At 38.3% G+C, this 26,866-nt stretch overlaps 2 protein-coding genes across 4 annotated transcripts in view; both read right to left on the reverse strand.

The window, feature by feature from the left end:
• Positions 1 to 84: 84 nt before the first annotated feature.
• misp3 (MISP family member 3) lies at positions 85 to 9,900 on the reverse strand. Of its 2 annotated transcripts, none has more exons than XM_079841748.1 (4): positions 9,647 to 9,900; positions 5,936 to 8,339; positions 4,029 to 4,105; positions 85 to 769 (listed from the first exon to the last, which is right to left on the reverse strand). In XM_079841748.1, exons 2-4 carry the CDS (start codon positions 8,325 to 8,327, stop codon positions 665 to 667), a joined length of 2,574 nt encoding a protein of 857 aa, XP_079697874.1. In that variant the 5' UTR covers positions 8,328 to 8,339; positions 9,647 to 9,900; the 3' UTR covers positions 85 to 664. The 2 variants fall into 2 exon arrangements, with proteins under 2 accessions (XP_079697874.1, XP_079697875.1); XM_079841749.1 differs by having other exon boundaries at positions 9,736 to 9,885.
• Positions 9,901 to 10,054: 154 nt separating this feature from the next.
• palm3 (paralemmin 3) overlaps positions 10,055 to 26,866 on the reverse strand; it is a 60,555-nt gene continuing 43,743 nt past the window's right edge. Inside the window, exons 4-8 of one of the 2 annotated variants that reach the window (XM_079841750.1) lie at positions 24,221 to 24,339; positions 17,052 to 17,157; positions 14,854 to 14,884; positions 14,116 to 14,175; positions 10,055 to 12,754 (exon numbers count right to left, since the gene is read on the reverse strand). In XM_079841750.1, the coding sequence (XP_079697876.1) occupies positions 11,838 to 12,754; positions 14,116 to 14,175; positions 14,854 to 14,884; positions 17,052 to 17,157; positions 24,221 to 24,339 (1,233 nt within the window). In that variant the 3' untranslated portion in view covers positions 10,055 to 11,837. The remainder of the gene's footprint in view (positions 12,755 to 14,115; positions 14,176 to 14,853; positions 14,885 to 17,051; positions 17,158 to 24,220; positions 24,340 to 26,866) is intronic. The other variant, XM_079841751.1, reaches the window with a different exon arrangement.

Genomic DNA, 26,866 nt, shown 5'->3' on the forward strand with positions numbered 1-26,866 from the left:
ATTCTATAACGATGAGTCACATTCAAACCATTTGAGTTTCGGAGAATTATTCGACACATTCATAAATAACCACAAAAAAAACTTGATCAACACATTTTTTATTCACTTTTGTTTTATTAATGTATTTATATGCATCAATAAAGCCATTTCCCAGTTAGTTTAATTTAACTTTTTTCTAATGAGTAATGAAATATCTATGCAATCATTTTTATTAAAATATATTTCTTATATAATCCAGTCTGTCGCACTGTTTTGATACTATGAGATGAGCAGCTATGTTTATTCATTATAAATAACTGTATAACCCTAAAGCAGAGATTTACTTTGAAAATGGCATGATTATTACACTGAAATCAACCCATGTGACACCAATCAATACTGCCCAACAATCATATCTACTACCATTAACACCATCACATATTTACATGATGTGTGTTGTAGAATGTTATTTTGGATATCCAACTTGCAGCATCTTTTTGAGGCAAGCGATTCTCTTCATCCGTCCATAATGGCACGTGGTAGCCTACTGCTTTCCTTCCAAAGATCCGAGAATTTTCTGGGGGAACTGATCATTTGTTCATATGCTTTATTTTTAATGCAGGCGCACTTGGTTGGCTGCCCGTTCATATAGTTTATCTCAGGATGCTGTAGTTGTCGTTCAGTCTCAGTTGTTGTTGTTGTTGTTGTTGTCTTCCACTTGACCGTTCACCATCCCTGACTCCCAGCGTTCAAGCAATGGATTTCGCTGCCTTGGGATCTTTTGCGTTTTCTGTTTTTATCAGAACATTAATAGAACATTAGTGAGTGCATTTGAAATGTTGCTTCTGGAACAACATTCCAATCAACCAATCGGATTTGAGGGACAAGTTTAGGTCAAGATTCAGCTTACAACCACTGTACATCACTATCATTTCCTTCGGATTTTAGGGATGGCTTTAGGTAGGTTAGGTTTAGGGACATGGTTAGGATTAGATTTTTGGGTAAGACTTTAGAATGCTGATCCGTCATTAATGAATAACTACACAGGAACAAGTGAGTAATGAAGTATTAACACTCTAGTAACTACTATTAACTAACAAGAAACTCTGATTAATAAATGAGTTAGTAGGCTAATAGTGCTTAGCCGAATACGGTAGATCACTATTAGCTAATCAATAACTACTATTTTTCATACCTCCCAGAGGACTACTAAGAACTACTATATACAGGTTCATAATTAATGTGAATAATGCTTAATGTATAGTTCTAAAATAAAGATCACGGCAACCCACTAGTAATGACTCAAGTGCTACTAAATTCTTCAGAAGGAGCTACTAATTATTTGGATCAGTACTCTAAAGTGAAAAGCATGATAACTCTAATAATGACTGAAGCTTTTGAGGTTTTTGTAAGGTTTTGGATAGTAATGACTCAAGTGTTACTACATACTTCTATAGGATTTACTACTTATTTAGATTGTATTCTAAAGTGAAGATCATGGCAACCCACTAGTAATTACTTAAGTGTTACTATCCAAAACCTTACAAAAACCTCAAAAGCTTACAATGACTTGAGTAATTACTTGAGTTATCATTTTTTTCGCTTTAGAATACTGATCCAAATAATTCGTAGTTCCTTTAGAAGGATGTAGTAACACTTGAGTCCTTACTAGTGGGTTACTATGACTTTCACTTTAGTATTAATTATACACTATGCATTATTCATGTTAATTATGAACCTGTATATAGTAGTTCTTATAGTAGTCCTCTGGGAGTTATGAAAAACTAGTATTGATTAGCTAATAGTGAAATACCACATTCAACTGAGCAATATTACTTACTAATTCGTTAATCAGATTTTTTTGAGTTAATAGTAGTTGGATTCACCGATGGATCAGTGAAAGTGTTACCCATTTTTGGACAGGAATGTTGTTCTAGGATCAACAAAATATGTTGACCCATGTTGTTTTAAACCCATCTGGCATTTTGCCTCCATGAAGGAGATATTTGGAAGAATGTCTAGACTGCTCTTTTACACGCAATGAAACTAACTGGCTACCAGAGACTGTCAAGCTCCGAAAATAACAAAAAGCATCATTCAAGTAGTCCAGTCTTCTGAAGGCATACTGAGTTATTCACCAAAAAAAAACCCCTCAAATTTCAATCATATTTGCGTATATTCAAATACGGCACTTCAAAATGTGTCACACTAGGTTTGATGTCAAAGGTGCCTGGTAACTGGTTCTCACGCCAAATGTGAATATGCACATATTCAAATATAAGAAATTATTTTGTCTTTTCTGGAGCTTGACAGCCTCTGGTCACCATTCACTTTTTCAATGGAAGAGAGCATCAGAATTTTCAGTTTTTTAAATTGTTAAAAAGAAGAATAAACACAGGAGCAGCACATGCTCATTTATCAAGGTAGGCACTCTTTCTCCAAGCAAATGAGAGTTGAGATGAAGTGAACTAATAAAAGGCATCTGTTTTCAGATAAAGGCAAAGTTCACTTGGCAGCATCTGTCGGTTTTGATTGTGTTTCTGTTACATTATACTTTCCTGGCTGAGGAGAATGATTCAGTGGCAATAATGACGGTCAAGACTTGATCTTGATTCTTAAAGTCCTTGAAAATCAAGCTTTTAATGTTGTTTATGTGCCTATGTGGTGTTTTTGATATGCTTTAAAGGGTTAGTTCACCCAAAAATGAAATTTATCCCATGATTTACTCACCCTCAAGCCATCCTAGGTGTAAATGACATTCTTCTTTCAAACAAATACAATCAAGAGTTATATTAAAAAGTGTCCTGGCTCTTCCAAGCTTTAAAATGGCAGTGAATGGCTGTTTCGGTTTCAATGTGCATGCATCTATCATAAAAGTGGTCCACATGGCTCCGGGGGGTTAATAAAGGCCTTCTGAAGCACGTTGTACACGCGTTCACGAGAGACTGGCGTTCCGGCATATGACTTGGGACGCTTTCGTCACCGGAACTTAGGCTACACCTGCGTCCTACATCATACACTGTAACGCCAGTCTCTCGTGAACACGCATATGACAGTCAGCGGAAGTTGGAGATTACAGTTTGTTAAGTTTTAAATATGGATATTTTTCTTACACAAGCGAAACGCTTCAGAAGGCCTTTATTAACCCCTCTGAGCCGTGTGGAGCAGTTATGATGGATATAGATCCACTTTTATGGACTTCAAAACAGAAACAGCCATTCACTGCCATTATAAAGCTTGGAAGAGCCAGGACATTTTTTTTTAAATAACTCTGATTGTATTCGTCTGAAAGAAGAATGTCATTTACATCCAGGATGGCTTGAGGGTGAGTAAATCATGGGATCATTTTCATTTTTGGGTGAACTATCCCTTTAAGACAAACCATGTGCAAATTCATGTCAACACCATTGCTGAGTATTTTGTCCTCAGAACCGCAGTGAACCAAAGACAAACTCAAAAACACGGTTTGAAATTGCTGGTGTTTCTGACATCACAAACTGCCTGGTAACCAATCACGTCAATGAGTGGATCTGGTGTGAGTGAGTGGAGGCGGGGCATAATTATAGAACCGTGTATACTAAATAAGGCAAGGGTGTAGAGTTACATTAAATCTATTTTAAGGCATGAAGATTTTTTTAAATATGTAATTTTGGTGATCAAAGATTAGTTTTAAGTGATACAATTATTGACTACACGGGGACGTTAAGAATTCAGCTTGAACTCTGCTCTCTCTGGCATTGCTATCTAAAGGACGATAATCTTATTCAGCAGTGTCACATTTAAGTGTCTGTGGTTGTGTTTGCACAGGGAGGGTTACTGAAACTTTTATACTCTCTGATTACCTATTGAAAGGTTGAAGAGCATTGGTATTTTTTGTATTGTTCAGTTAACTCGCCAATTCATTGTCTGTCAAATTCTCAGACTTTTGGGTTGCAGCCCAAATCTTTAGCCACAACGTTACCAACGCCAGTGATATACACATTTATTCCCATAAAAGATAAGAGTGAAGAACACAAATGATTAAAAGATTCAAACAAAAAGTCTTCTACCTCTGGCAGTGGTCTTTGTTCTTCATCAACTTGGGGCGGTGGCCATGTTAGGTCCAGTTTTCCGCTGGATTGTCGTGCTATAGAAAAAGCAAGAGACAAATGTTTATTTCAGCGAATGTACAAGCCATTACTGAACTGAATGTTCATGATAATATCCACGCATATGATCATTGGATGAGAAGACCATCAAGTACAGTAGAAATGAAAAGTTTGTACACACCTACTCATTCCAAATTTAGAATATTAGTAACAAACTGAAGAATGGGAATGCAGTGTCCATAAAATGTAAATGTTAAACAAATCATGCACCTGGGATGCTTTTTAAAACAGTACGGAAGGAGTTCTAATAAGAAAATTCATGCATAGGCACTCATTTTTCTATTTTTTTTATTAGCTAATTATTTCATATTTCTCTACAAAACTTATTTCAAGCATTTAAATTTAGATCAAGATTTAGATGAAAAACATGAATTGAGTGTGTACAGAATATTTAATGTTACACTATGAAGGGCAAAAGTTTAAAAGATTAGTAGAAGCGGTAGAGGTAGCTGTATCTGTAGACAACAACAAATCATGACAATATGCAACAGTTCATACTATTCACTTCTATTTCATCACGTATAAAGTTATGACATTAGCAATATTGGTCTATAACTGTTAGCTGCCCTTACACGAATGCACCACATTTACCACAGTTTCTTCAAAATAACCATTACCATACTAAAGTTATTGTGATTACAGAAGAGATGTGGTCAATTGACATTAGCCACCATCAGCAGAGAAAGAATTTGAAATGACAGAATGAGATTAAAAGGATATCCCATATTAATTACGATTTTACAGTAGAAAAATATCTGTAGTAACTATATGGCATTTTAGTTAAATAGAAAGTAGAAATGAAAAGAATTACTGGAAAAGTGATTTCACTTCCCCTCTTTTTTAGTACTATGTGTCATTTATTGTCAGCATAAATGCATGGATTATTTTCCATATGAAGACATTTCAGCAGACTTGCACAGTAGTAAATGATAAACTCAAATCACAATCATAGTTTATGTATTGGACATGCAAACACAATACTACATCTCACCTACACCTCAGGTATCATCTTTCCAGATCACAGTACTCTTATCGATACTTTGCTCATTTCAGCACATTTGACTAACACAGAAATTTCAATATCCGGTTTATGTTAGTACTAGTGATGTAACCCCACATTAGCATTTTGCCTGTTTGTTTGTTTGTTGGCTGCCATGGTGAAGCACAAACTACCAGCTTCAAGTCAAATGATAAAATGTTTATGTAACTGAAGTTTCTACACCACAGGAAAGTGCCGATATTTGGCAATTTAGCTGATATTAAGATTTTCCTGTATAGCTCGAACTGACGCAAGCAATGCCAAAGTCATGGGTTCATTTCCAAAGCAATGCACAAACTGAATGCAATGTAAATCGCTCTGATAGATTTGCTTGCCAAATGTATGGCCTTCAAATGAAGATTTGTGTCCTTATACATTCTCTCTATATCGTCTCAGCATAGTGCCCTATCAATGCAAAGATCAGGGATTCGATTCACATCAAATGCATGAACTGATCAAATATATATTTTGAATGCTACATTATATGCTTTGAATGACAAATGCATAAGTTAATGTGAGTGCATGGCCTACAAATGAATTGTATAGGATTTGGTACATAGGTCATGTGTTCTTTGCATAGATTATCTGTATGCGCTCCAGTCGTAGTGTTAGCCATGCGGACTTCATAGGTTCAATTCCTAGGAATACATGAATGTATATTGAATGCTACGTTTCTTTGAATGTTAAATGATTAGGTGTAAATGCAGCAAAGGTTCCTTTCAACTGCTCTGTGAACCAAATTTTCACATGCCGCTTTAAAAAGACTCACCTGATGTAGTGGCGGTGAACATCTCTGATTGCCGGCCTGTTGGAGTCAAATTTGTCAGTGGAGGTGGGGAGCAAAGAATCTCTTTGTTAGAGGATCCCGTTCCCTCTTTCACTCCACTTTCTGTCCTCAGATCCATTCTCGCTCCCCCTCCTTCTTCCAGATCCATGGATGCTCCTCCATAAAGACTGTTTCTCTGTCTCTGTAGTTCTCTTTCCCTTTCCTTTGCCTCCTTAATGTCTAGCTCTACCTGAGGCAGCAGAGTCGTAGAGGAGCGGAGCTTGAAGAAAGGGTTCTCCTTTACTACACTCGAGTCTTCATCTTCAGTCACTTCAAAATTAGTTTTTTGTCTTGTATTAACAGGCTCTGCAGAAGAAGCCCTCACACCCACTGGATTCATCACTTTAGCGGGTGCTGCATCTGTCCACGAGGCTGTCTTGTAACCCCCGTTTGGTCCTCCCACAGTTGTAGGAAAAGAGTCGGCCTCTATTATGATTATCTGGCCCGTGATTCCCTCAGTTAGACCAGGTCCTCGAGCAGCAGACGGGTTGCTGTTGGTGCCTCCATACTGCGCCATGGCTGGTTGGGTGGGAGAATTTTGTGAGAATTGCATGAGGCGTTGTCTGACGGCAGAATCGACTTCCTGTATTCCAGCAGCAGACTCTATGTAAGTGGAGTTTGAGGCGGATCTTCTGCTTAAGGCTGCCACTGATTCCTTCTGCTCTTGGAATGACTCAAAGAGCAGCTTTTTTTCTTGAAGCTGTACCTCTGTTCCCTTGTCATAGAAGCCAGGTAGTCTGCCCAGTTCAACCAGAACCTTCTCTCTCTCGGTCTCTGTGCTGATTTCCTTCTGCATCTTCTTTCCTGCAAACTGCCGGTCCTTGTCGAGGCTTGGGTTGGGTCTTATCTGGAGGTCCTGAGAAAGAATAGGTCTCCTCATTGGAATATCCACAAATTCATTAGTCCTGTCAGTTATGTCGCACAGTCCTCGAGAACGCCGTAGACTTTGCTCTCTCTTCATGGTTAAACGGATCTCCCTCTCAATGGGAGTTTCGTTAGGTGGAGGTTCAAAGGGCTGAGGATCATCAGCGCTAACAAGGCCCTCTGAGACATCTGTTGTGCTGTTGGGGGAGAAATCTGCAGATACGCCGCTATCGCTCTGGCTGTCATCAAAATGATCCACCTGCATTTTGTTGACTTTCCCTTCTCCCAGACGAGGCTTTGTGTTTGACTGGGACTCTGCTCTCTGTCCGTTGTTTTCCCGTTCCTGTCTTTGATCTTTAACCTCCCCCAGCTGCTTTCCTCCGGTCCCACCTGTTTCTGTGAAACGCACTGTTTGCTTTCTCTCTTCACCTGTTTCACTAGCCTCTCTCTCCTCCTCCCTCCTCCTGTGTGGCATTATCAATGGCTCTTTTACTTCCGTAGAGATACAGGCAGAGTTACCTTGCTCTGGATTGGCTGGCTCGGCTTCAACTGTTTCTAGGGGTGGAGCAGCACCACACACCTGTTGTACCGACTCATTCTCACTCACACTGCTCGGGTTGTTTAGCTCAAGCTCCCCCTGCTGGACGTTCTCTGCATTAACCCCAGGTTTAGTTATGGGTACACTTTGGATGCTTGATGAAGGTTCGGTCTCAGAAAGACTTTTTGAAGGGATTTTGGAATACGCAAGGTTTGGCGGTTCATCACAACGACTGTCCCGCCTCACCCACTGCTCTCTGGTGGTGGGGAAGTCCAAAGATTTGCAGTCTATATTTAGCTCTTCACTGTTTTCTGATAGGAACACAATTGAGTCGGAGTCACCATGTGACTCAAGCTCATGTCCCTCTTCTTCTTTGATCACCTTTGGCATTTGTGGTGAGTCAGGGACTTTTTCTGGCTGTGTCATGCTAACAGGTTCTTCATCCTCAGGGTCTTGCCCACATGTCTGAACATCTTCACTCGTTTCAGTGTTTTCCTTCACCTCATCCGGAATCTCAGTGGCTTGACTCTCATTCCTCTCTGGTTGGATATCTTCTTCCAGTCCTGGCACTGGTGGCCACTCTTGACCCTGGTCACCATCCAGGGCATTTTCAACTGTACTGCTCAAATCTTCCCTGGTTGGCTCAATGGCTCCATCTGCTGGCGAGGAGGTGGGAAGATCGTGAGGCTGAGGATGGAAACTGCTTTCAGGGGTTTCAGTTTTTTCTAACCCACTTATAGCTTCTGTGTCCTCCTTGTTCATGTCTTGGAGATCTGTGGCTTGATTTTTCGTCGTATGATCTTCTATTATTGCTGTTTCCATATCTTCAGTTAAGTGGGCTATTTCTGCCATTTCTGCTATTTCTATTTCTTCACTACTGCATTCATCCTGGGATTCAGATTTCTGAAGGCAAGTCACAGAGGCCGTTTCCATTTTGCACTAGATCTGTATGAAATAAATGGCAAAATGTGTTTATACAAAACAGAATGACAAGCCAGAAATGGCTTCCCTTACTGCTTTTCTCACCCTGTTTTGAGACCCCTGAAGGCCTTTCCTTTATACAGGCAACACTTCTAGTTTTTTGCTGATTTCGGAAACTATAATCCTCTTATGTTTCAATCCCAGTAACTCAGGAGAGCTCATAATAAATGGAGTTCTAGTGCGACTGCATGGGAACCTTTTCCACTTGTTTTTGTTCACTTGCTTCACAAATATTTGACCTCTATGTCAGTCTTAATCATATTCATTAGGTCATTTATTCTTTAACGCCCATGCCTCAAAGTCAGATTAGTGTCCTTTCCTATTAAGTTCACCTTGATATAGGTCACCTGAAACAATTACTTGTAATATTTATTTGAAGTTTTCTTTTTTCTTCTTCTTTGTACCAGTCTGTAGACTAAGCATCTCTTTTTGTAACCATAATCTTCGATTTGCTATAGTTTCATTGTCCTGCACATACAGATATTTCCATATTAGCACATGCGATTGAGAATGATTTACAAAATTATTAAAATTGGAAGAACATTAAACAGCGTGCATTGCCGAGGGTGGACCTTTTCACCTTCACAGTCGATGAAATTCCTCTCTAATCTTTAGAAAGTCAAAATTTAACCAGGTCTTCTGTGAATCATATTTCCTTAAATGCAAAATCAGATCTCCATGCAAGTCGGGTAATATATTTTTTGTTGACAATGAGTGGCTCATTCACAATATAATATTTGGACTCTGTATTGCATTGTCTACTGGAAACAAACACAAGGATTTAAAAGATGTGTCATAGCATAATGCTAATTACATAAGGAGCAGATTAATGCAGTTTAATCAGATTATACTGTGGACACAAGTAACAAAACAACATGGACATTCTGATTTACGAATAATACAATAATGTTGAGGTGTCCTTATGAATTAAAACACACACAATACTTAATAAAGGTCATTTTTTTTGGTGAAAATGTAAATATGTATAAACAAAACCTGGTAGCGCACATATATTTTAGCTATACTGAAAACTACTGTCAACCTCCACAAATCTCAAAACAACTATGAATAGTGGTCATTAAATAAAATCTGTGTCAGTAATTGTAGGTTAAACAAGTAATGTGGATGTTAATTTAATCCCAAATTGAAACCCAAGTTGAAATTCCTGACATGTAACGCATATAAAGTTTACTACCCGGTTAAATGGCTACATGGATTATACAACATATTCATACACATAAAAACATGATGAACAAGGAAAACAGGCCTACCATATGATGAGGTGAAATAAAAGATGAAAGAAGACAGAGCTGAAGGACAAAAAAACTGAAATGAGTCTTGTGAAATCTGCCCCTCTCACCTTGTTCCCTTTCTTTCCCTGGTTTCCTTCTCTCTCTCTGAACCTCCACCCCCTGCTTAGTAATCAAGGTTAAAATCTGTGCAGTTCTTTTCTCTCCAACTTCCACAGTGCACTAAAGCTGCCGAGTAAACCACCGGCCTTGCATCACTAATCCAAACAGCTCTCAAAGCTCTCACGAGTTTGAACAGTGAAAGCAAGGGATCTCTTTCTGTTTACTTTCAGATTCACCCACAATACTGCAAGATCCAAATGCAGCTGTAATACTTTACAATAAGGTTCAGATTGTTTGCATGAGGAAGTGACAAAAAGCTATACTTTCACATCATTTATTAATGTTAATTTTTACATACAGGTACGAGTTAATACATTTTAATTTCAATCTGCATAAATTAACATTTGTTAATGTATTATGCAAGGACATTAGGTAGCATATTTAAGCATAAACTAATTTAATTAACTAATGGTTTAATTATAAATGTCATTTATGATACTGAACACTTTAACACGTGTTGATGAATTGAAAACTTATTGTAAAGTGTTACCAATGTAGCAACATGAGTTAAAGAGTTAAATATAAATATGCAAAAGGTGCAGGACTGCGACACAGAATATACCGCCATTCTTTTTCATGTTTTATGATGAAAGGATTATTGTCATTGTTTTTTAAGGCATTACTATTTGATTCTCTTTCATACATAACTTACAAAAGAATACTGTTTTATCTTTATGTTGGCTGAAGCTATCCTCACTATACATGCCTCCTCAACTATTTATGGTTTTGTATGAAGAAAAAAAAAACAGCCTTTGATTAAATTTCATCATTTTATTTATTCTTCCAATGTAAACTTTCTATACAAAATCCTCTCCGCTTCTTTGTATATACACATACAGGCACTCAGCTAAGGCACTGAGAATTTGCATCAAACTTTCTATGCTGAAAAAAAAAAAATGATGTTCCTGAATCCGACTGAAAGCTTTGAATAATATTGATTACATATTATGGTATGAAACTTGAATCGAACAATTTAAACAACCGTTAAAAAAAGACAACAGAAACAGTCCTTACAGAAATGTTAGTTGGAGAATTAACCTTAAAAAGATTGCTAAAGCGATTTATGCCATATATACTATATATTGTTCACAGGGTCACATTAAAGAGATCGTTCACTCAACAACAACAAAAGTTAATTCTGTCATCGTTTATTCACCCTCATGTTGTTCTAAACCTGCATGCAAGACAAAAATATCTTCTTTTCTGTCATAGAAAGTTGTTTTGGAACCCATTGCCTAGACAAAAACCCTCTTCAAAATAACTTGCGTCTTGCAAAGGAAAAAACTCGAGGAGTTTTGGAACAACATAAAATTATTTTCATTTTTGGATGAACTATCCCTTTAAGGTCTAAAAACACTTCTGTCAGCCAGTTGAAGACAATGTAACAATAAAAGCAGTCAAATTAAAACAATTCACATCAGCCATACAAATCTCTGAGGATGTTACATGTATAAAATCACAGGTAACCATTCTGTCTCTTTGTTTTGATTCATAATCAAGGCACACAAATGGTTTATAATGGAGTATGCAACTATTGAAAGTAGAGAAGTATTAATTACCGCTGTGGGTTGATTCCCACGGCACTGATGAAAACAAAAACATTTATGTGGTAGTGTTAAAACCGTCAAGGCCTCTGTGGGTCGGCAGCCAACGCTCTAGAGTCGCCAGACATAAAAACAGGATCATAATCACTAATCAGACACCAGAGGCTGGGAATGCAACCAATGGTGACGCATTAACAACAACAACAACAACAACATGCACACTTAAGCCTATTCCAGTCCTTTCCTGCAAGGCAATGCACTTTACAAAGCTTCTTTTTACACGGATAGGAATTATGGGCATCCAATATGGAGAGGGCAATGCCAGTCTTTACATTTTCGGCTCTGTTTTGAAGGTTTTCTTCAGTATATAATAAACACTTTGTGCTTTGACGCCGCAAGTCAACAGCTGAAGATCAAAATACGAACGTCTTGAAATACAATTCAAAGTAACAGGCAGATTAAAAAGAAAGAAAAAACTATTTCACAGTCAAAAGTCAACAGACAGTTCACATGACCGAACAACACTGGCAGTTTTTTTGCTTCGGTGCTCCTGCGTCCTCTGCTCGATTTGGGGCGCTGGTATCCAGCTGGGCCGCTGCTTTGGAGATCAGTAGAGGTTCTTGTTCGGCACGCTGCTTCACTGTTTCGGCCATGGTGTTGGACTCATCCAGTGGAACCTCCTGAAATTGGCTGAGCGAGATGCGTGAGGCGGGCACGACCTCCTCGTCTTTTGGGGTTTGCGATTCTGTTGCGTTTGCTTCGACTTTTGGTCTGATTGTTGGAGAAGGTTCTGTTGTGGAATACATTGGACCGTGGGAAGCCTCTATAGGGCTATCTACAGTCACATCCTGGGGTTGCGTATCAGTGGCGTCTGGGAGATGTTGCTCCATTTGCTCTTCGCCTTCCACTGCCACATCCGTATCTATTTCCTCAGCAGGAGTATCTTCAATCACTTCCACCTCCTCAAGATCAACAGAAGCTTCCGGATCATACGGTGTCTCTTCTTCAGCACCTGTTGCTTCTGTGCTTCCAGATGTGTCTTCATTTTTAGCATCCGTAGTAGGTTCTTGAGCCATGTCGTCATCTTCCTCTGGGATTTCCTCCCCTTCGTCTGCAATGATGACTCTTTCTGCTCGGATTATCGCTCCACCATCATCGTCCTCATCAACTCCGTGTCCGGGCTCCACCTCCTTGAAGCCAAGGAAGGTCATAGTTATTCCACCAGCACCTGTTCCTTCAGCAGGGTGGCTGGTGAAGCCGTTAGTAGAAGCAGGTTCGTCCTGTCCTAGAGTATTGTGTGATGTTTCTCCTTCCCCATTTCCATTAACAACAGCTGAAGTTGTTATGGTGTCAGTTTCTGTCTTAGCATCAGTGAGAGGTTCTGCTTCCTCCATGTCGTGATTCTCAGCATGCACAGAATTATCTACAACAAAAAAACAACAGTATATATCAGTGCGGCAATGCTTTCATTCTATGATTGACCGTTCGCAAAGACTCGTCCCCTTTAGTTACTGTTGCTATGTCCGACAAACCATCGCAAAGCAAAGAGGACACCGACAACGCGCTGACACACAGGACAGGTTGCTTTTAATATGAAATAAAGTCTCAACTCTCAAATTGTGTCATCTTTAAAGAAATTTTAAGAATAAATACGTGGCTAAATTTTGTGGCTCTTTAATGTGTGATGACAGATCGATGTAGCGCCTCAGTTGAAGATGCTCGTGAACTGATCATCTCCTCTAGTTCATTTATAGTATCAAATTAATATGAACGAACTAAATAAGGAATGTTGTTTAAACCGCAGAAGTTCAAGTCCACCAACATTAATCTACAAACTCTCCTGACTGCTTTGTCAGACAAAATGACGGATGGCGGATTATGATTGGTTAGATCACCTGTCAATCAAACTCCCGCGAAGGGTGAATCGATAGCATATTAAAGACTTTTTCATGAATATGAAACTAAAAAGAGACAGAGGCCCTGTTTACACCTGGTATTAAGATGCTTTTTGTTCGATTGGACAAGTGGACGACGCTAAATACAGGGGTACTAACGGGGTCTAAAATATTTTGAGCTTGACAACATCTTTCGTACCTTTTATGGGTCTTGAGAGTGTAAAGTGCATTGTGCCAATGGAGGCCTTTCTGAGCCATCGGATTTCAACTTAAATATCTTAATTTGTGTTCCGAAGATGAACGGAGGTCTTACGGGTGTCAGAATTTTCATTTTTGGGTGAACTAACCCTTTAAGCCATCCTAGGTGTATATGACTTTCAGACGAACACAATCAGAGTTATATTAAAAAATGTCTTGGCTCTTCCAAAAAATGTGGATTACTTTTCAAATGGATGGATGCGCTTTTGACCTTCAAAATCTCATGTACCATTCGCTGCCATTATAATGCTTGGAAGAGCATGGGAATTTTTTAATAAAACTCCAATTGTATGATCTTTCATTTTTGGGTGAACTATCCCCCTTTAATACCAGGTGTAAATATGGCCATAGAGGTTTTCAGGGCATTGCTAGATGGTTGCTTGGGTGTTTTAATAGTCATGCTATATCAGGTCTCTCCTTCAATGTAAGTCTAAGGATTTATTTGCCTATTTTATCATCTGACAGGAAAAAAGGGTACTTTTGATCACTTAGCAATTTAAGCATACAGCCCTCCTCAACAAGCCACATGATGATCTCAGCACATATGACTGGAAAGATACCAAAGTCTTAACTAGTATAAGAAGACAGAGTAGTATATAATATACGAGAAGAAAGAACTGATATTTTATACCTTTCTTTTCCTCTTTTCCGTTCTCCACAATAGGTCCATTAGGGGCCGTCTCAGCAACTGCTGTTTGATTAGAAACATTTATGATTGATATTAGCTCCATATCATGCTTTGCAACTTTATATGAGTTCTTTTGTTAATATTTTAAGTGTTTACTTTTTTTTATTTTTTTTTATTAAATCTAAATGAATTTATTCCTGTCACTACTCCAGTCTTCAATGTCACATTGTCCTTCAGAAATCATTCTGATATGCTGGTTTTGTGCTCATGTAACTGTTATTATCAACATTATTTGTGAAACAAACAATGTAAAAGTCTATACTGTCACTTATAATACATTTATTTGTATTATTAAATATTATATTATAAGTTGTGCATTGTTAAATCATGGTTCCTCTACTAATGTTAACTTATAAAAAATAAAGTAATATTTGCCAGAATTAGCATTACTGTAGATTTATAAACGCTGTGAAAGTGTTATTCATCATTAGTTGATGATCCCTAAAGCATTGGCTAATGTTATCACATTGATCACTAGCCTTATTGTAAACCCTTACCAATATAATTAACTAGGAACTAATTTAACATATCACCACTGCTGTTTTGTCGAGGATTATACTCTTTTGCGTAAGCAATATTCAGGTCTGGAAAGCAGACATGTTATAGCTAGATGCTCTGTAACTGCAACAGATAACACAGATGGTCAGCAACGCAGAGAACAGACAGATGGCACACACTCACCTGTTCCCACTGCCTCCACCACAGTCTCTCCCTATTGGATGAACAAGAGAGAACAGGTCAACAGTCATCCTTAGAGAGGACACATCACATCACATTCTGCTGGTTAATATTTTATTCAAGGCCATGGAACATTTATGGGAGGAACAGCTCGAGACTAGAAAAGTTTCCTATCGAAGTTCATTAACATGCACACCAATAACCCAACCTTCTCCCAAACACTGCGGCACTCTGGTTACAATGCGATTTGTAGAAACACCATAAACCATTTTATTAATGGGACACTCAGTATTTTTTCCTCATTAAAAAGTTTTATTAAAAAGTTATGCTTATACAAGCAATTATATTATACATGCCCTTTTATGTTCAAATCACATGACCAGATGAACACAACTTTATCTCGGTGTAACCCCCTTGTTAGATGACACTTTTTCTCATGGAATAAATTAATTATGGCTGATGACAAATACAATACATTCAAGTAATATTAATACCATATTTATGGTATAACATTCAAAACATGAATCAATTGTAATATGAAATCGCTTTGACCTGAACTGAAAATGACCCAAGACTAGTTACCAAGTTTCAGGTTTGTGTCAGATTTATGTTAATATCATATTATACCTCGCCCTTCCTCTATTGTTGTAAATATCAGCAGTCATCTAATTCATGTGATGCTTTTCTCATTCACTGACTAATAACCGCTAATACGGTACTTTCTTTCACTCACCCGGATTAGATAATTAGGGGAGATCTTTCATCTTTCATCAAGATTAGAAAAAATATGGTTGTGTTGCCAGATATATTTATTAACAGACAGGCACATCAGCTTCAGTTGCCACAAGGTGGAGTCACGCCAACACGATATTGTTCATTTTCAGTATGCAATGCAGGCTGTATTTAATCAATGCAAAATTGTCATCTAAAAACTTATTTGGAGTCTCTGAGATTTAAAACGTAATTATTTTTATTTTTTTACTGTAGAAGTTCACGTTTACACTTTCTTTCAAAGGTCCACTTTAAACCTTCTACTAACTATAAGTAACTTTGGACTTACATGTCAACTTACTCTCAGAGTATTGTTAGGTTAGGGTTAGTAGAATAAGTTGATGTACTGTAGTTGCAAAGTTACATAGTCAGCAGAATCTCTGTTGGAGGAGCATCAGAATAAAGTGACTGGACTCTAAACATAAAGTCAGTATCAATCTCATCAGAACATGAGGGTTAACATCTTCGTGTTTGATTTCATTACCTTTTAACTTAATTTGTCTTGGAGGAAACACTGTAAGACCAAGACTCCACGTGAGGCTTAATTCTAATTCAGTTCTATGACAAAAGCTATAATCTAAAAGCAGCCCATAACAGCAACACAGATTCAACAGCCTTGCAGTGTGTGTTTTTAAAGTCAAATTAATGTGTTTACTTACGGTTCAGCTGACCTCCGTACAAGGCTGTTTGTTGTGATGTAACAAGTGTAAAATAAAAAAAACAGCAATGACTTGCTGCTACTTATAAGCAGCCCATAATGATTTTAGAGAGCTGTGTATCATACAATAAACTGTGAACATAAAGCGTATTGACTTAAATGTTTAAGCATTAAGGATTTGAAGAACTGTATTATGTTGTTAACTTGCAAACCTTATTATCTTACGCCGCCATTTAAAAGTTTGGGGTCAATAAGATTTTTTTTTTATGTTTTTGAAAAGTCTCTTATGCTCACCAATGCTGTATTTATTTGATCAGAAATATAGTAAAAAAACAAACAAACAAACAAAAAAACAGTAATATGATTACAGTAATGATGCTGAAAATTCAGCTTCATTTGATAGTCTTCAGAGTCACATGATCCTTCAGAAATCATTCTAATAGACTGATTCTGAGCTCAAGAAACATTTCTTATTATTATTTAAAAAATTGTGGAAACTGAAATAGTTAAAAAGAACAGCATTTATTTCAAAATAAAAATCTGTACTGTCTCTTTTGATCAATTTAATACATCCTTGCTGAATAAAAGGGTACATCATTTAAAGGTTACATCATTTCTTTCCAAAAAAAAATATTTCTGACCCCACACATTTGAACAGTAGTGTAAATAGTTCCAAAAATGATTTAAGAGGTGAAATCACAGCAGAGCAGAGCAAATGTGACAGTAACAGACTGTGTTCAGCGTGATCATGCTGTCAGACATGGTGTCTCACCTCATGGTGTGTCTGAGCATCTGTGCCAGTTTGAGTGGAACCGTCTTCAATGAGTTTCTTTAGTTTGAATTCTTCCTCTGCCAACCGCTCAGATGTCACCTGTAATCTAATGCACATACACGCGTGTCATGTTTTATATGGTGGGCTGGGAACCTACTCTGGCTTCTGTTGTTCTTTAAGTAAGACGATGATTACAACTAACTGATACTTCCTTACAGACACCTTTAGAATTTTAATTGTGAAATAAGACATTTCCTATTAGAAGATGTTTTCTGGGAAGAACAAGGTAATGTTTGTGAATTACTAACTAAAAGTAGTAACACTACTAACTTAACTGCATTTTCCATTATCATTCCAGCAGTGTAGCTTGACACGGATTCATTTAAATACTGCACAGCATTTTAAAAAGACAAAATAGTAAAAATAGTATAAAATAAAGTCAAATGTTGCGGTTCTAAAATGTTTAGTTATAAATAATACGGTGATTTCTTGGTGGCATTTATAGGCGGAGGGTGAACCAACTCCAGGGTAAAGCTTGGAACATACTCTGCAAGAACAAAGAAATTTGTTCGTTTTCTCGAGGTGGCAAGAACAAGAACAAAGTTCGTTCTGGCCAGTACATTCCATACTTCACGAGAAAAGCAGGTGCCGAACATCTCTGTTTCTCAGCATTAACCCCGCCCACTTTAAAATTCTGACCAATCGCACAATAGTTCTCGGACACCCACAAGAAAAAAGTTCTGCTCAGACGATGTGTCGAGAACGAGCTGCGAGAACTCCCAAACCAGGGCTCCGAGAACAAAATTACATAATTTTGTTCTCGTAGCCCTGGGAGCGAGAACTTTTTTCTCTGTTCTTGTGGAGTATGTTGCAGCCTTAAGACTAAGGAGATATGCTTTCGCTTTGCTACATTGCTCAATGCTGCAAAACCCCATTGTAAACAGAAACCTTTGAAGTTCTCACAGCACTGAATCTGAATCTCTTAGCAGGCCTTCTCAGGGTTCCCACTCTTTCATGAACTCCAGATTAAAGGACTTTTTAAAGCACCTTTTATTTTAAATCAAGCATAATAAATACGTTAAAGCTGGGTGTGTTACTGCCAATCTGCACAGTATATCAAATACCTACTGTACTTATGTCTATCATTACTGAAGTAACGCTAAGGCATATACTGACAACCAAAATACAATTTTAGGGGCATGTGACTTTTTTTTAAATCTAATGAGGAAAGAGGCAGGTAGAGCGTACAAGAGAAGGAGCAAGTTTTAACGAGAGATGCAGTTTGCAGGTCTCTTATTCCAGCTTTTAACATTTATTTCAAACTGGTTTTAGTTTTCTTTTTTATATATCATTACTTCATTAAAACATCAAAATATAGAGATAATATTGTATACATGAATTTTCCAATTAAATGAAAAGATATGGAAAAAAGTTAATTGTTAGAAATTAAAAATATGCACAATTATTTATTAATCACCTGTACATGGCATCTTTTAAAAAATCGATTTTAAGGCTTTTAAGACCTGCACAGGGTGAGATCAGTGTTTATGGAAACATCCTAAACCATAAAATGACTGTAAAAACGACTTACTTTATATTAATACTAATACAACTATATTTATATTAATACAACTTAATATTCTAGATGTGTTATAAAAGCACATTAGCTTCTCATTGATCCACCAGTTAACATTTACAACTCTAAGCTGTGTAAAAATATGGGTTAATATGCATTAGTCTGAACAAACTAACTGATGCGCTGAAAATGCAATTTCACTCTTTGACAGTAGATGGCGCTTATGGAACAGCAGAAATATATTGGTTTCCCCGGTAACCTCTGTAATTGTGTGTGTGCTGCGCTGCGCTGCGCTGATAAACACTACTTTATTAAGCGTTATACATTGGAACTTTTATAAACCAATTTTTATGGTCAGTCAAAAAAGCATCGCTGAATTTACACTTAGCACTAAGCTAGTTAAAAAGCTCCATGTTGTGCGCTCATTATGCAGAGCTGACTGCACGTGATCATGATTCATCCGCTCACGCAGCATTTCATCAGGTTTTCCCACTTCCTCCCCAATCAGCAGCGCCATTTTTTCTGGCTTTGGCATTTCATAAAGGCCAATTTTTGTAATAGCACCATGCTACTCTAACAAAATGTAGTTCACGCTTAATTCAAGCACTTTCAAGGACCTATGTTTGTTTTCAAGTACTTTCCAGGCCTTGAATCCATGCGTCTGAAATTCAAGAACATTCAAGAACTTTCAAGTACTTTCAAGAAGCATGGGAACCCTGCCTTCTGGCATGCACTATCAAGCCTTTGCAACTGATCTAGAATGCAACAGCGAGGGTGGTCTTCAATGAGCCGAAGAAAGTCCATGTCACACCTCTCTTCATTAGTTTGCACTGGCTGCCAGTAGCCGCTCGCATCAAATTCAAGGCACTGATGTTTGCCTATAAGACTGGCTTATGCGCCCTCCTGAAGCTTGTGTTCTGCAAGTGAACGATGCCTTATGGTGCCATCTCAAAGAGGCACGAAATCAAATTCACAGGCCTTTTCCTGGGCTGATCCCAGCAGGTGGAATGACCTGCCTTTTCAAAAAAAGTCTAAAGACACATCTTTTTCATCAGCACCTGACCAATTAATACAAGCACTTAGCTATTATATTCTATTTGTTTTTTCTGATTAAAAAATACCTTGCTGTGTGTACTGTGCTAGACTAACTCATTAAAGCACTTGTATACTGCCGTCTTGTTGGCCTGATTGTTTCTATTGTTTTCCTCATTTGTAAGTCGCTTTGGATAAAAGCGTCTGCTAAATGATTAAATGCAAATGAATCGTTTGCCAAATATGTTTTGCCAATATGCTATTACTACAGAGAAAACTGATCCTACGCCAGCAGTTTTGGGCAACTGTTCCCTCTAAAAGCAATCAGAAGCAGCAGCAGGCAGTGGTTTGTGTTAAAAAAAAGTCACGCTAGACTCAAGTCGTGGCCAGGAGAAGGCTAAACATGTCGGACATTGTTTTTATTGATTTTTTGTGTGTTACCATGGTGAAGTTGGCTAAATGGTTGTTTTGTCCAATTTAATTTAGTTTATTGCTAAGTCCTACTTTGTTGTGCTGTAGCCTACAGACAAAGTTAATACAGTTAAAAGTCCAGTTATGAATGACAAGGATAAAAGATTTGCGTGTTTTAGTCTTTGAAAATACATCCTCAATCATCTTGAATCTATATTTCACATACAGTGCCTGTGTGAAGGAGGAGAACACTGGCATTTGGATGCGGCTTGAACGCGGTGACCATCAAAAATAGACTAGGCGCCTATCTTTAGCGAAGCAGTGCGGTTTATACCAGCGCGGCTGGTATAAACCAAGCAGCAACCTCCCCCAGTTTCTCTTGAAGCCAATACGGAAGTGACTTAAACTGCAATTCATCGACTGGCCACTAGAGACAGGCTCCAAAAGGGAGCAGAATCTCATTGAGCTCCCTTTAAACTTTACAGCAGGAAAAAAAAAACATGTTTACAGCCTGGTACATATTGTGGTTTCGGTCTATAAAAATCCAATTTTGCCCTTCATGACATCTGTGAGGGGGGTGAATTTTTTTATAACTCATTCGTTTACATTATATAAAATTTTAAAGTTCTGTATAATTAAGGGCGTGGCCACTTTGAGTGACAGGTGGATTGCCGTTTGTCTGCTGTCTGTTAGTCATCACGTCCCGCTTCTTTGCCCAGTTTCTGCTATCCGGGAGTGATGCGCTGCCAAGATGGCAACAGCCAGCTCGACCCTAGCCTGACGTTGTGGGCTGTGATTATGGGGCGTGTTTCAACTGAACCAGGAAAGACCTCAATTGGATAGACCTACAACCAATCAGAACAACAGAGCGACGCATAATGTTAGTTGTCAAACGTCAACAGAACTCAACTGCACACAGTGTTGCCAAGTCTGCGGTTTTGCCGCGGGATGTTTTTCCATGTCCGCGGGTTGAAGCGACCCCAATTATGTGATATTTAGACCCAGGAACCCAGGTAACCCTGCCAAAAAAACACATATTTTACCCCCCAAACGCCATTTTTTCCCCTCTATTGGGCTTGTTTTGGGCTAGCTTTGAGTAGCAATTGGGCGGGTTTTGTTGTGAAAACTTGGCAACCCTGTGCACACACGCTGGAAGAAGTGAGTGTAAACAATGTTTGCCGGTGTTTTAAAAAAGAATTTAAGGATACACAGAGTACTTACCAACACCATCATCATTTCTGAGAGAAATAGTAAAGGTGAATGCACATACGAACAAGTTCTCCGTTTAGGATTAGAACAAATTCAACCCAAGCGCTCTTTGGTGACGTGGATGATTACGTTACTTTTTATCATCTGTCCATCATCGTCTAAAGCCCGCCCTGACAATTTAATTGGTTCAAGTCTAGACCGAACTTCCCGAACTGACAATTTGATTGGCTCAAGTCTAGACCGAACTTCCCGAACTAAAATGTTGTGGCCGGGGCTAAGTTCGGCTGGCATCCAGGCTAGCTCGACCCTACTTTACGCTTCAAAACAGTTCCTTAGAATCCTATGGGTGGCGTCACGGACACTACTTCCATATTTTCTTACAGTCTACGGTATAAACACAAGCATTGACTAGAGTGGCCGTGATCAGCTCTAGTGGCCGTGTCGGTGCCGTAATGCGGCGCAGACGTGTGCAGTGTAAAAAAGAGGTAACGGCCCCGATATACTTCAAGCGAAATCGGAGAACGAACTGATGTGGTGTCATTTCAAACAAAATCAGGCCAAAACGAAGTTCGTTTGGAGTTCGAAATGGTTGGTAAACTCCTTTGTACTATCATTGGTCCGTGGTGATCACATAATAGGTAGGTGTGCGCGGAGGCTCCGCCTTCTTTCACGTGGAAAACTTTTCCGGTTCATTTATCCTGTGTTGAGTCCATCGAGATCAGACGTCTGCGATTAAAAACATGTACAGACTGCTTTATAGTAAAAAATACAGTTGTACTTCTGATGCAATGAGACACTGACACTTTTTTTATGTTTAATACTGTAAAGCTGCGTGCTTTTAAGCAATAAATTGTATAAAATGCCATATAAATAAACGTGACTTTACTAGAGTGCTGAATTGCAGAGCTCTTGCAAACATATCCACGTTGCTATGATCAGATGCTTTTCTTATGCTTATTAAAAAATTGTTGCTGTTTTCTCAATTTTGTTGTGTGTTTATTTTGTCATTGAGAGGAAAGTGCGCAGCACATATTTACATATTCATCTAACGGTCGCTCTCAGCAATGTGGGCGGTGTGGGGATGTTCGCTATAACAGTATATCACTGCTCACGTATTTAGAACTTAATTTTACCCCAAAGCGTAGAACAAAAAAGAACTTTGCCGTGAATATATTGGGGCCTTAAGGATTCATCAGCGCACATAATTCTAAAGCAATGATTCATTCAAGATGTAATAACTTGTTCTTACTCTGAAATGACTTCCCAAATATCTATGTAGGCATGTTTAAGAAAAGTCATTCAGTCTGGCTGCATTCTGGCCTACTTTTCAAGATCCAATCGATTCCCGCGCTACTATCCCGTTTCACTCAGAAATATATTATGGAAGTAAAATGAGCAATTAACATTGCTTTGAAAATGCCCTCCTAAATGGCTTCAATGTACTTTTAGTGTAACTAAGAACTTTTCCTAAAGTGTAGCTTGACTGTAGTCATGATTGGCTTGATAACCTACAATTTCACTGGAGCTTTCCCAAAATATACCGTGGGTTTTTCAGGATCTACTATCAGACAAACAAGTGAACCTGCACTCACATGGACTCATTTACTCACTCGCAGTTCTCTCTGGAAATCACAGCATGCTTTATAGCTATATAAAACTGCATTGTAACAAATACACACATTAAACGAATCACTCCTCATTGGATGAGAAGCCTCAGACGGCTGTTTACACACCATGAAAGTGGGTTCCCTATAGACCTGTGAGCAGCTTATTACTGCCAAACTTTGCTCTGACTAATTAAAGCCCTTATTCAACACAGAAGAACATCTCAGCGGCCAGCTTATTACAGTAATCACCATCTCCTTCAGTCAAGCAAATAAATGCTGATGTGCAAAGGAGGAACATCAAAAACTCCTTCTCACACACACACAGAAATAGAAAGATATTTTGGGGGCTAAAAACCCATCTCCTGCTTGGTGCTCCAGTACGTTGGCAGGAATAATTAGTGGTGTTTGCAAAGGGAAGCATCCTTACCACTGTACGTGTGATAAGAGATTTGAACAAGCCACTAAGTATTAAACTTCAGTGTGTAACTCATCTCATACATTATTCAAGAGAGTTTATATGACAGTTTCAAAGATCGATTAAACCATCAAAATATGAGGAAAATATTTGATATTTTTTAAATATGGTTAAGGTATTTATCTGACAAAATTATTTGGCAAAATAGGGCAAACTACAGCTGCAGGTTTTATTTTACAATGCAAAAAAAAAAGCTCACAGGAAAAAGCGTATATTGACAACATTTTGCATGTGTTCAGAATTTATTTGCAAGATAATCTGGCCAAAAATGATGTCAGCACTATTTGGCATGTTTCACTGCGTTTTAAAATGTGAAATAATATTTTAAGTGTGAATATGTCAATTTTCCTAGGCCGGACATCCTAGGAAACTACTCCATTATTTGTATATTTTAAATTATATATATTCTAAATGTATTTATATATTGTGCACAATAGTACATTTTGTAACATATTTTAGGAAATAAAAGGTTTAAATGAAATATTTAAAAATATATATTTTCTAAAGCTCTGCTGTTTACAACATATTTAGCATATATCTGCAATATATTTTAGATAGAGATTTGGGATCTTGCAGCTAAGGTATCATTTATGATACGAACATGAATAATACCTCAAATAATGATGTTTGTTGAGGAGAGGTGTGCCATTATTTTTCCAAGCAATCATATTTATAAGTTGGACAGTAAAATGGAGAGATTCGAGCCATATATTGAGAATATAATAGAGACTTCTAGCAACCACTTAGCAATGCATCAAAACACACTTGCAACTGTGTAGCAACATGCTAAAATACTTAAAACAACCTATAAACTACATAGCTATGTGCTAAAATTAAATATCCCAATTAAAAATCGTACTTGTTAATGTGTGTCTCAATCTCCTGAGCCTTTTGGCCCCAGAGAGGCGATCGGGGTCCCGTACTGTCAGGAGATGTGGGAGGTCCTTCCATCAGCCATTGGTCTCTGAGGGACTTCCTCTGTGAGAGAAACAGGGAAAAGGAGGTCGAATGAGAGGTAATAACATTTCAATTGATTTATCATCAGCAGTTCATACTACCAGCCAAACAAAGCCTTTGTTACAAAGGCATTGCAGCACAATGGTTTCTGGAGCTTAAAGGTCTATTCACAAAAATGGATAAATATGATCAGGATACAAAGGTTAAGCTTAAAGGGATAATTCACCAAAACATGCAAATTCTGTCATCATTTACTCACCCTCAAGTTGTTCCAAAACTGTATGAATTTCAAACAACAGTTGATGGGCCACATTGACTTCCATAGTATGTTTTTCCATAGGCTTATGGAAGCCAGTGGGGCTCATCAACTGTTTGGTTACTCATATTCTTCAAAAATATGTTCATTTGTGTTCAGCAGAAGAAAGAAACTCATACAGGTTTGGAACAACTTGAGGGTGAGTAAATGATGACAGAATTTTCATTTTTGGGTGAACGATCCCTTTAAGATTACAAAACTGGTAAATGTCAATACGGTCTCTAAAATGTACTGTAAGTTACTAAATATTAACTTTAAGTTGACAAAATAAACATTTAGCAGAGATGCATGCAATACAAATTTACATTCTCTCCAGAGAAAATTTGTGTATACAAATTTTGTCTAATAATATCTCTAGAATGATAATAGCTATTTTCTATCTGCCCATTTTTATGCAAATTTTGGGATATTGCATAAAAAATGCTGGATGGAAATGCCAAGATGTGCATAAATTCTATTCAAATTTTTATTACCGCTATTTTGCTTCAAATTCCCAGGAAATGAGGATTTCGTTCTCTTGAACACATGGGATGGAAACAGTGCAAATGTTTTATGCAATATTCCAATTTTGCTCACAAGTAAAATTCACAGCTTTGGATGGAAATGTAGCTAATGTCTTCGATTGCACTAATATTCATACTCTGAAATTGCTTTTGTCCATGGTACAACCTGTCAAGAGTGGAAAAAAGACAAGTTGTTTGATATGTTTCACCTCAACTTCCTGTTTGAGCAGGAGACAATGTAACAAAGAAAAGATAAAGTGTTCGTCTAACCATTTCGTTGGGTATTTAAAGCTCTAAAATATGTAGAAAGCTGAAGTGCACTTGGAATGAATAAATGTGCTGCAAAACATCCTTTATACAATTTGGAAAATACCAAAAGGTTAACGTCTGAAATTAAATTTCCTGCTGAGCATAATGTACTTTCACTCTGCTGCAAAAACAAGCAACAACCCGTTTCTGAAAGTTATCAGAACCATCAAGACATCTAGTGTGTATTTTTATGTCTTTTAGTAATAAAACACATCTCTATGTAGATCAACGGGGAATTCCGCAACATGCACAGAACAGTGCAGTCACCAGATGCCACACAGGAAGTGATGCACCCCATGGAAACTGAAAATGTAAGAGGACTAATATAAACTAACAACAGTGGCTGATCATTAAACTTTATCTATGCATGATTTCATTATGATTATGAACCCCAAATACAAACCCTACAACACGTTTTCTGCTTCTTAACATAAGGGTGTTTTTGCCCATTTGTCACATTTACACATCAGGCATAACATTATGACATTGTGTTGGTCCCCCTTTTGCTGCCAATAACAGCCCTGCTCCGTCGAGGCATGGACTCCACTAGACCCCTGAAGGTGTACTGTGGTATCTGGCACGAAGATGTTAGCAGCAGATCCTTTAAGTCCTGTAAGTTGCGAGGTGGGGCCTTGTTTGTTCAGCACATCCCACAGATGCTCGACTGGATTGAGATCTGGGGAATTTGGAGGCCAAGTCAACACCTCAAACTCTTTGTTGTGCTCCTCAAACCATTCCTGAACCATTTTTGCTTTGTGGCAGGGTGCATTATCCTGCTGAAAGAGGCCACAGCCAACAGGGAATACACCAGGGTATTTCCATGAAAGGGTGTACATGGTCTGCAACAATGTTTAGGTAGGTGGTACGTGTCAAAGAAACATCCACATGGATGGCAGGACCCAAGGTTTCCCAGCAGAACATTGGCCAAAGCATCGCACTGCCTTCTGCTTCCCATAGTGCATCCTGGTGCCATGTGTTCCCCAGGTAAGACACACACACACACACACACACACACACACACACACACCACACACACACACACCACACACACACACACACACACGGCCATCCATGTGATGTAAAAGAAAATGTGATTCATCAGACCAGGTCACCTTCTTCCATTGCTCCGTGGTCCAGTTCTGATGCTCACGTGCCCATTGTTGCCGCTTTCGGGCGGAGGACATGGGCACCCTGACTGGTCTGTGGCTATGCAGCCCCATACACAACAAACTGCGATGCACTGTGTATTCTGACACCTTTCTATCAGAACCAGCATTAACTTCTTAAGCTATTTGAGCTACAGTAGCTCGTCTGTTTGATGGGACCACACAGGCCAGCCTTTGCGCCTTTGTTTTTAACTAATACCAAGACCATTTCAACTTTTTCATTGCTATATAACGGTTTTCATTTTAACTATCTG

Source organism: Gobio gobio (genome assembly GCF_949357685.1).
Source record: "Gobio gobio genome assembly, chromosome: 17".
In the NCBI taxonomy this organism is placed as follows: Eukaryota; Metazoa; Chordata; class Actinopteri; order Cypriniformes; family Gobionidae; genus Gobio; species Gobio gobio.